Genomic DNA, 10,588 nt, shown 5'->3' with positions numbered 1-10,588 from the left:
CAAGAAAATGGGTAGATTGTCTGTGGCCAAAGCCAGAGCCCCAATAAAGCCAGAATTTAATTTTGAAACCCTCAAACAGTGGTGGATAAAGAAACCTCTTAATATTGTGGTGTTATCCCTGAGTTTGATACACCATTGCTTAGAGGTTTGTAAAATTCTTCCTGAAAAGGGTCACCATGTCACCCTTTTATCTAGACCTGTCACAATTGCTGGAGTCAATGAACCTTCTCCACCCAATCTTACCTTAACCTCAGTCTTACCTGATGAGCTCTTTCTCAAACACTCAAAATTTGATTGGTTTTTCAATGACTTCTCAGCCAGAGCTGGGTTCGAAAGTTAGCAATGCAAGTCAAAACTTCATGTGCCTATTTGACCCCATGCTGGAGCTTTTTCTATGCCGAGTTTTACAACCCGACTGCATGGTTGCTTCCTGCCTGGTTGCTTCCATGGATGGAAAAGAGTTGTTCTAATTGGGTGGAAGATTTTGCTACATCATGGCTTGACAATCAAGCAGAGACTTTAGTCCTGTACATTGCTTTCGGTCCGAATGCGAATTTGAGCCGAGAAACTATGAATGAAGTTGCTTTTGGTATTGAAGCCTCCGGTCTGGCTTTCTTATGGGATCTGAGTAATGACTTAGTGGACTTATTGCCAGAAGTGTTTGAGGATCGGACTACTGACCGCGGCTTCATTTGGAAATCTTCTTCACCTCTTGATATTAGGGTTTTAGCCCATTTGGAAATCTTCTTCACTTGTGACATCTTCTTCACATACTAAATAATATTAAAGGCATAATTAGTTCGTATGGAGCATGATATTCTTTCAATTATTTATAGGAAGTATATACTAAACATTAATCAATAGATGCGGATCAGCTTAATTATCCATCTCATCCTAATTATAAAAAAGACTAGAAAATATTGAAAGTCAATGATGCAAACCTGCTTGGAAGATCAGTGCTTACATATATTTTTTTATAAAATGAGTTTAATTTCTATGCACTGATGTGACAGCGGGTTTGGAGATAGGATGGACCGTTCAAAATTTCTAACAATATGATTTTTATACTTTTTTTATAGGTAAATGTTATTTATTAGTAACGTTAGTAAATTAGTCTCTCCTCAAGGTTCAAACCCTAGACCCTTCACCCTTTACCTCACTCAACCCTTATGTTCTCTAACTCGTACAACTTGAGCTAACCCTTAGAGATCGACATATGATGTCTACACTAAAATAACATTAAAGGCATTGGTTCGAAGGAAGCATCATATGCTTTCAATTATTGATAGGAAATTAGTAAATAAGTCATGGCTTAAAAAATTATAATAAACCAGCCTTCCAAATTGATGATAACACGGTTTGCAGTTTTAAAACATACTTCATAGACTCCATGAACCTTAACTACCTTTCACTACCAAGAAATTGAAGCTTGCGGCGGTTTACAAAGCGTGTTGTTACAACCGTCGTAGAGGCGGTTTTCAGAAAGCGATGGATAGCAGCCTCAAAATGTCATTTTCATTTAGCGGTGACTTAAATCGGTGCAGAGGCGCACAAAGTGAAACAAGCTGACTCTCATTTCGCGGCGGTTCACCGCCGCCATTAAGCTTCATCTTACTCTAGCAATCGCAGCGGTTTGAATCGCCGCGATAATGTTTTTTAAAATTTATGGTATTAATTGCTATGATTTCTATGTTCGAAATTTCTATATATATTATAATCACTATGGTTTCTAAATAAATTTAGTCATCGATTTTTCATAACAAAATAACATAAAGTTTAGAATAACAAGTGAGGATCTGTATGGCTTAAAACAACCAACAAATATAGTGCACAACATCGAATCTAGATCTTAACGAAAGCGATAACAACCACATCAAAGAAAGCGCTAACAACCACATTAAAGCGATAATATAATGCAACCCAAACACAAAAGCCATCAGACCTAAAATGCATGATTAAAATACAAAGGTAGCAGCAGGGCCTAAAATGACTGTGATAAGTGCCATATTTTCCTAGTTTTCATACACATTTTAGGCACTTATCTCAAGTGGTTTATGAGAAATCCCTATTAGTTTCTCTCATCTTGATTGGAATTTGTTATTTGATTGAGAGTTAAGCTCAAATGTGTTTTATGACTGATTATATTCTCAAATTTTGATGTAGGGTCTAAGTTCTCAAGGAAAAAGACATATTTTTATGAGACTTAGAGAATTTCTGGATCAGCAGGGTGCCCAGCGCTTGTCAGTAGCCGCCCAGCGCTTGGGGCGGTTACAGAAACCCAACCTTGAAGTAATTGGGCGCCCAGCGCCCATAAAGGGCCGCCCAGCACTCTGCACAGATGTAAAAGTTCATTATAAAAGGATTTTCTTCATTTTCAGAACAGGAACGGGGTTTTTGGAGAGAGAATTCGAGAGAGAACAAAAAGGGAAGGAACTTAGAGCTTGGGTAAGCTTCCATCGAGCTGGAGCTACGCCGAAGTCGGCACGGATCATCACTTCCATCCTATTTCTCTTGTAAGCTTGTCTAGCTTCCATGTCTATGGATAGCTAAGCTTTTCTTTGTTAGGATTTGGTGTAGTACCTTGACTCTATGTATCTAATTTAGTTCTTATGCATATGAATCTATCTATCTCTTGATTTCAATGGTATAATCTTGTTCTTAAAGCTTGTTTTAACTTGATCAATTAGAACTTGATTAGAGATTTGATGTGTGAGTGAAAACTACATATTTGAATTGGATTTAGGTTATATCATCTAATAATCCTAATTGCTAGACATAGAGTTAGGTTTGTTAGTCGTTAAACACCCGAATCAATCACGCTTCGCTTTGTTAGTTATGCGAGACATCGGTAATTAGGAGAGCGAACCGTTAATCTTCTCATGTAAGGAATTAATGAGTTAGATAAGAACTGGTGTGATGGAATCAAGAATATAACGATTCATATGTGTTGAATTTACGGATTCATAACAGTTAAGGTGCGAAACCCAATCCTAACAGTTTTCTCAACCTGTTTAAACCCGTTGTTATTATCGCTTTTCTTTATATTTACGACGTATTTCGAAACAATCAATCAAAAACTTTGTTAAATTCATTGCTTAAGTGGTTTTACTAAAGAACGGCGTTGTATTTCCAATTCCCTGAGGACGATAAAAACCCTTTGCTATACTACGATTGAATCTTGAAGGATTCGAAAGTGGTTAAGTAAAAATTCTTTCAACAGACTGCACCAAATGTAGCAAACCACGCCTTAAGCTATGAGTCTTAATCAAGACAACATCAGACCACAAGCCACGGCCTCCCACTAGAACATGTTCACCTGATAAAAATTCACTCATTGAAAAAAAAACTAAATTAACTTAATTATAAGTGATTAAATTACTAAAACATATAAATATATAAAAACATACGTTTTTTTTTTTGAAAGATGAAGGAATATCTATTAATGACCACAAAAAACCCCTAAGGACAACACCCTCAGGGAGAGAAGATAACCCAAAAAAAAAAAACGAGTTATCTCAACGATCAAAAGAGAACCCAACTAGGCCGAAAAAAGGAACAAAACCGGGTTAAAAACCAAACCGTACAGCAATGGAAAAACCAACAACACACCCAAAGAAAACCCAAAATATAGCCCGGAAAACTACACAAATCAAGCATTGGAGTGATCCTCGTACACCTTTTCCAACCCTCGGATAGCCTCTAGGTCGGTTCCCTCAAAATCAAGCCCCAAGACTTTGCCGAGAAGCCACGACTTTTTCGACCGCGTAAAGTAAGGGCCACCGCACGCCGGAAGAGATGCCGACGCTGCCAAGGGAGAAAAGCCCTCAACATCATCCTGCACCTCCACGCAAGCCAGAGGCTGAGCAGCACTCACGCAGGAAGGGGGAAACTTTTTGGGACGGCCACGCCGACGAGGCTGGAGAGCAGGCTCCACAGCAGACAAGACCTCGACAGACACAGAGCCAGCGCCCTCCACCCCCCTAGCAAAGGGCACCGCCGAGGAAGGAAGAGGCCCTGGCAGAGCCAGCATGTTCTCCAGAAGTGAAGAGGTCCCAACTGCGACTGAACCAGCAACTGAGGAGGCGGAAACGACAGGCTTGGAGCAAACCCAACATCCACCACTCCAACGAGCCGGAGGCAGATGCAAGAGAGGGAGAGACCTCACAGCCGCCAAACTCCAAGAAGCCAAGGACACCGACAGAAGAGAGGGAGCAGGAGGAACTCTAAAGCGAACGTAAAAGTAAATTCATTTGTGCTAAAAGAAAACCAATATGTTTTCCGATGTACAAAAAAAAAAACCAATATAAATCAAATCTATAAAAAACATAGTTCATCAGTTTAGATCAAAATGATAAAGTGACATATTCAATACAATAACCGAATTAAATTTCACAAATCTTCCATAAAACTAAGTAGATGGTTCATTATTTTCAGGTTAATGACTGGCGGACATAAATCACCTTACTTCATTCGAGGACTAAATAGCTAAGCTGCAAGTATCAAAGTCAACTGTAACGGAAATAAGGGGAGAATTTTCCTTTTCAAGGGACCACAAACGACATTTAATCCTTAGGCAGCTGGATAACCCCTCTACACCGTAGATTCTCCTTCGTCTGCACCCTATTGAGGAAAATCTTCCAAACAAGAGCCAACACACTTGAAGGGGCATTCAAAGACCATACTTTATTGAAAGTCTCGTATGCTGGAATGGATCCAGCCCCTATAGCAATATTAAATATGCTGATTTAACAGAGTAGGTACCGTTTTGTTCTTTCATCAACACCCACCTATCCACCACACCCTGCCGAAGTGAAAATGTTTACCTCCCTTCTTAAATCCTCCAACAAGCCCTCCTCCCAACTCCTCAGACCTTTGTGCCAATTAAACAACCACCTCCACTCAGGCCGTGGCGTAGATTCTCCACGAGTAATTGTAGCTGTTAGACACGAGTAATAGTGCCGGTTTATATTTCGAGTGATAGTGGCGGTTATAAACTGCTAGTAATATTGTTGGTTTCAAACCGCCAGAATTTTCTTTGCGTAAAAAACCAGCAGCGTGTTGAAGCCCGTATCAACAACTTATAATTGTCCTTTCCAAATAATTGATACCTTCATTTGTACCCCCTGTAGAAATAGGCATCAAGACATCATAGCAACTTAAATCCACCTTTTCTCCCAGACCACTTCTTACAATCCCATTTTTAAGAGTAAAAGTTTACATTTTCAAAGTTAGGAAGTGGTCCATGAAAAGGAATATCCTCATAGCAGCACAAATACCCGCTGAGCATTCAAGATCCTTTAAACCACTTTGTAAGTCAAAAAAATTCACTCATTAGGTACAAGGTATGCAAAAACATCAGAATTTCTCCGTAATAGTTTCTAATTGATGCAATGGGAAGAAGTGAGTTTTAAGACAAGTTATTAATTATTCCTTCTTCTTAATTTACTAATTTTAAAGTGATAACCTTGTTAATTTACCAAACCCATTTTCAAAATAACCTTGTTTATAAAAAAAGGCTAAAACTCAAATCCCAAATAGAGCGGTCTAAGGGTACATACTACATACACTCACATCAGATAATTTAATAACAAATCTCATATCTGATATTACAATGCCACTAAACAGTTCTTGAGTAATTCAACAATGCTCGATCCATTATATATAAACAAAAACGAAACAAAATAGCAAACATGTTCACTCAATCAGCCTAAACAAAAAACAGAACAACAGCAAAGCAAAAGAATCATTGCTATTAGTTCTCTCTTGTGCAACACCGAAAAGGCCTAAAATCCTAAATCTTTCTTCTCGTCAACATGACCATATCCATGCTTACAAGCGATCTCTAATATTTATGGCATCTTTTATGATATCTTGGATAAAAAATCGCTCGTACCTACAAAAGAATACACAAAACCTTTGAATTCAGTTATGCGCACAAGTTTCACAATCTTTATATTAGTCAGAATTTGTTCATAAGAAAATTTAAACTATGCTTGACTAATTGATCCTTAAACAAACATATTGTCACACAAGATACAAAACTGCATTGCAACTTAAAAATAACTTGAAGTTGAACAACACATAATAAAACAATGTCCCAAAAAGTTCCTTCTTTACAAAGTCACATAAAATTATAGTGAGCATACTTTTATTTTTTACAGTTTAAGCCCTATAAAAAATAAGTTAATTAACCGTATTATATATAGCACTAAATAAAATTAATTGAACGTAAGTATAGTACGTACGTACCCACTATTTTCCTTGTAATGGAAAGCTTTCAAGTTGCAAATTTGAGACAAAGATGACCTCCATTTCTTCACATTCTCAGAGTCTTTTCCAAACCTTGTTTCTTGTTTGATCATTGCTTTTTCATAACTATTTCTTTGATGTCTCACATCCGAGGGCTCCACTTTATAAAAGATTGGCCAAACTAGTTGATTTTTCTTCTGCTTGCACTCAACAATCTTAGCAAGTTCATTGAGACACCAGGTCGAGTCAGCATAATTTTGAGAGAAAACAATGATTGAAAGCTTTGAATTTTCAATTGTCTCCATGAGAACTTGTGCAATCGAGTCCCCTCTTTGCAACCCTTCATCATCCATAAAGACCTTAAATCCCTCTTGCTTCAAAGCTTCATAGAGATTCCAGGTAAACCCATATCTAGTATCTTCTCCTCTAAAGCTGAGAAAAATCTGGTATTGTTGTCTTGTATATCCCAAATCATCTACCTGTGCTTTTAACTCCGCTGTGGGCATATTGATTGAGGAAGATCCTACATCTTGAGACTGGAAGGGAAATGCTGAATAACGTTTGGCAATTAACATCCTTGTTTCTGCTATCTTCTCAGTGTACCAATCTGAACTCTTCATAAGAGTTGTTTCTTTTAATTGCAGATTGATCTCTGTTAAGAATTTATTCATTTCATTTATCTGCTCCTGAAGCTCTTTCTTGAATCTATCACCCACATAAGGATCATCTGAAATATCATCGGTAATTATCTTCAAGTCAACACATTGTAGGTTAATCAACAACCTTATTTCACAGCGAAGTTCCTCATGTAACTTAATTATTGCAGGTTCCACATCTTGAGAAGATTGGAGAGAAATAAATGCTGGTTCACATTTGTCAATCATTGTCCTTGTTTCTGCTATCTTGTTACGGTACCAATCAGAATTCGTCTCAGGAATTTTTTCTAGTAACTGCACTTTGACCTTTTCTAAGAATTGATCCACTTCATTTATCCGCTGCAAAGCATCTTTAGGTTTATATAGCTGACGATCATTTGTTGAATGAAAGAGAGTACGCTGAGCATAATATATGTTAATCAGCGATGCTATTTCATAGTAGAGTTCTTCACGTAATGAAAGTGGTACCATATTTATTGAGGAAGATCCAACATCGCTTAATCTTCCAAAAGTAAAATTTGGGCCACGTTTGGCACACAAGTCCCTTATTCTTGATATCATGTAATTGCACCAATTGGAATTTGTGTAAAGACTTTTATCTAAAGCTTCCACTGCTAAGGCACTCTTTAAGAATTTATCCACTTCATTTATCCACACTGCAACTTCAAAGAAATGTTTATTTTGATAAATTCCTATTGTAACAGAGGTCCAACGGTCTTCATTTTGCTTCATAACCAGCTCTGTCAATTCACGGAAGACTTGTAGAAATAAAGATGGCTTGAAATTCTGCTCCATCATCAAAATTGATGTATACCTTTTACTAGCAAGTTGGCAAGCAAAGGAAAATAATTACTCCCTCCGTTCCTGATCTTTTGTTGTTTAAGGTTATGCACATTGTTTAAGAGTGCAATCATTGATATATTTGTTGACATAAACACCCTATTTAATGTTGAAAAAAAGTGAAGAGAGAGACTAATAGTTATTGGTTAAGAAACTTGTTGTGATTTTGATTGGTGAAGATAAGAGGTGGTATGTGAGAGATGTAGTATTAAATGAGGGTATACATGGAATAAATTGAGAAAAAATGCATTGGGTGTGTAAAACAACAAAAGTTTTGGAATTTAGGCTAAAAGTTAAAACAACAAAAGATCAGGAACGGAGGGAGTAATTTTTTGCAGCAAACTCTAGCATGAGGGGAGACAGTTGAAAACTAAAATTTCATGGTAATTGGATACAGTTATATGTATGCATTCTCTTTTCATATTCCCTAGTTTTATTCGTCTGATTGTTGTTAATTTACCGATGCACAAAAAAAATGCATGTCATACAGTAATAAAGAAAAGAAAGAAAAAGGGACCATCCATGGCCCTTGTCAGTTCCCCTTGAGATATTAGATACATACCACCCTACCCAAATATGAAGTTTTATTTGTATGTTTTATTTTTGGCTTAATTGCACTTTTGGTCCCGAAATTTATTTTTCTGCGAAATTGTCCCCCAATTAAGAAATTAGCAAAAATAATCCCCGAAGTTACCCTCCATTAACACATTTGGTCCCTTTAGTATTTTCCATCCAAAATCTAACGGTCTGAGGGATAAAAAATGCAATTAAGTGGACCAAATGAAAAATTGGGGGACCAAAAGTGCAGGCCACGATGGTGTGGTGAGGAAGTTGACTTAATTGCACTTTTGGTCTCTCAAACCGTTAGATTTTGGATAAAAAATACCAAAGGGACCAAATGAATGAGGGTAACTTTGGGGATGCGTTTTGCTAATTTCTTAGTTGGGGGACGGTTTTCGCAGAAAGGGAAAAGTTGGGAGACCAAAAGTGCAATTAACCATTTGTTTTTTTGTAAGCCAGTGTATATTCAAATCAAGGACAAGGTGTGCTAGAACTTGAATACAAAGAGAATGAAATAGCAAGGAATATAGAGGAGATGAGCATTCCACTGCTACCTTAAAGAAAAATTACAAGAAAAGCAAAGAGGAATTATGAAAAGCTAATACATTATCGTCCCATCATGAATACATGGATCCTAAATCCCAGCAACCTCTAGCTAAGTAACAACCCAAAGCATGTTTTGTTAATTAACCAAACATTTTTTTATAAGCCAAACTGACATTTAAAGGCACAGCCACCCAAATACAAGGAATAGAAAGGGAAAATAAAATAAAAGCAGAAAAAGCATTACAACCAGGAGCGGGAGAGAAACAGAGGAACAGGGAAAGAAAGAAACAAAGGGGAAACAAACATGATATGCACTTCAAATGATCATAACATGAGAATGCTTTATATACCTTTTGTAAAATAGATCACAACAGATATAACATATATAATTGATAAGAAAAGTATAATTAAGCGTGAAAGTTTAACTAACTCACTTCAAGAGAAGATGTTGCAGGTTCGAAATCAAGGATGGAGATCTTTCTACTCCTTTTGGAAATGGCTGGCAGCAATTAGCTAGCTAAAAATTCAAAGATGAGCGTGATTGATTTTGCTTAAACTCTTGATGCTTAAATAAACCAAAAACTTTTCATAGGAAGATGCTAGAACAAGGCTTAACAAAGGGTTAAATATGTTTTTAGTCCCGAAGGAGTATTTAATTTGATTCCTCTAAAAAAATTCATAGATATATATATTAGTCCCTAACATTAATAAAGTGAGTGAAATTAGTCTCAGTTCATTTTTGTGTGGGTTAAACCTCAATAAAATTAAGAATAAATAATTTGTGGTGGTTAAAAATGCCACTAATACACAAAAACAGCCAAGACTAACTTCATATATTTCAATAATGTTGGAGACTAAAATTTATGATTTTTTTTTTTGGAAGAACAAGATTCAATTCAATTAAAGAGATATGCATTGTCAGTGTAAACAGATTTTACAGTCATCCAATTGATTTCTGCCACATCATAAAGTATATATTTGTTTTAATTAAAATTTAAAATGAAAATTATTATTCCTCTTATATGGCATGTTATGATTAGTTGTCAGTGTAAAACTATTTTACACCAACAGTGCATATCCATTAAACTACTTTACACTGTCAGTGCATATAAATTAAACTCAAAACATAATTAACCCATTAAAAATTTATTAATTATGAGTATTGAAGGGATCCTTCATATATAGAATTCGTAAACAAGTACTCCTTCTAAAACAAACCACCCCAAGTTGGTCACAACCTCCATGAATCTAACTATATTTCGCTTAAATTAATTAATTAATTTGATGTGGCTACCGAGTAAAACGTTGACATTCGGATCACCACCACCGCAGCTACAAATTTAAATAAGGCATTAGTTCGTAAGCATCCTATATATGCTTTCAATTATTGATAGGAGATCGAATCATACTTAACATTAAACAAGAGATGCGGATCAACTCAAACCATGCTCATCAGAATTTAAAAAATAAAATATAATCTATTGAAATTAAAGTCAATGCATCATGCAAACCAATTTGCAAAATCGAACTACAATTGCCACACATGTTTGTTGTTGATTCACACAATGAGATATTCCCACACATGCCATTGTTGGAGCTCCCCTATAATTCAATGACAAGCTGAGGGAGATAAAGAACGTGGGCCAGCCAGAGAGCTACGGTGTAGGCTCCAAGTGGGTGCAGAGAGATCAGGGTGCTAGAGATAGAGAGTTGACTGGCAGAATTAGTGAAAAGTA

General features: G+C 36.5%; 2 protein-coding genes across 6 annotated transcripts; one reads left to right on the top strand and one right to left on the bottom strand.

Moving 5' to 3' along the window:
* The first annotated feature begins 342 nt into the window (after positions 1 to 342).
* On the top strand, positions 343 to 777 carry LOC130748367 (soyasaponin III rhamnosyltransferase-like). The gene has a single exon (XM_057601619.1). The coding sequence runs from the start codon at positions 343 to 345 to the stop codon at positions 775 to 777; it is 435 nt and encodes a 144-aa protein (XP_057457602.1).
* Positions 778 to 5,577: 4,800 nt separating this feature from the next.
* Positions 5,578 to 9,538, bottom strand: LOC130733192 (uncharacterized). 5 transcript variants are annotated; one of them, XM_057585307.1, is made up of 3 exons: positions 9,287 to 9,538; positions 6,250 to 7,725; positions 5,578 to 5,893 (listed from the first exon to the last, which is right to left on the bottom strand). In XM_057585307.1, exons 2-3 carry the CDS (start codon positions 7,701 to 7,703, stop codon positions 5,830 to 5,832), a joined length of 1,518 nt encoding a protein of 505 aa, XP_057441290.1. In that variant the 5' UTR covers positions 7,704 to 7,725; positions 9,287 to 9,538; the 3' UTR covers positions 5,578 to 5,829. The 5 variants fall into 5 exon arrangements, with proteins under 5 accessions (XP_057441290.1, XP_057441292.1, XP_057441294.1 ...); XM_057585309.1 differs by having other exon boundaries at positions 6,250 to 7,645; positions 9,287 to 9,536; XM_057585311.1 differs by having other exon boundaries at positions 6,250 to 7,567; positions 9,287 to 9,522.
* Positions 9,539 to 10,588: the final 1,050 nt, after the last annotated feature.

This window comes from Lotus japonicus, chromosome 1 (genome assembly GCF_012489685.1).
Source record: "Lotus japonicus ecotype B-129 chromosome 1, LjGifu_v1.2".
NCBI classification, from domain to species: Eukaryota; Viridiplantae; Streptophyta; class Magnoliopsida; order Fabales; family Fabaceae; genus Lotus; species Lotus japonicus.
The sequence above is the reverse complement of the archived record's forward strand: the minus strand, read 5'-3'. Positions and strand labels throughout refer to the sequence as shown.

What these genes read in the sequence shown, in the direction of transcription:
- LOC130748367 (XM_057601619.1), top strand. Translation starts at nt 343, where the DNA reads ATGCAAGTCAAAACTTCATGTGCCTATTTGACCCCATGCTGGAGCTTT.
- LOC130733192 (XM_057585307.1), bottom strand. Translation starts at nt 7,703, where the DNA reads ATGATGGAGCAGAATTTCAAGCCATCTTTATTTCTACAAGTCTTCCGT. An exon ending in CATTACAAGGAAAATAGTGG is followed by an intron (nt 5,894 to 6,249) that starts GTACGTACGTAC and finishes ATTCTTTTGTAG; the next exon opens with GTACGAGCGATTTTTTATCC.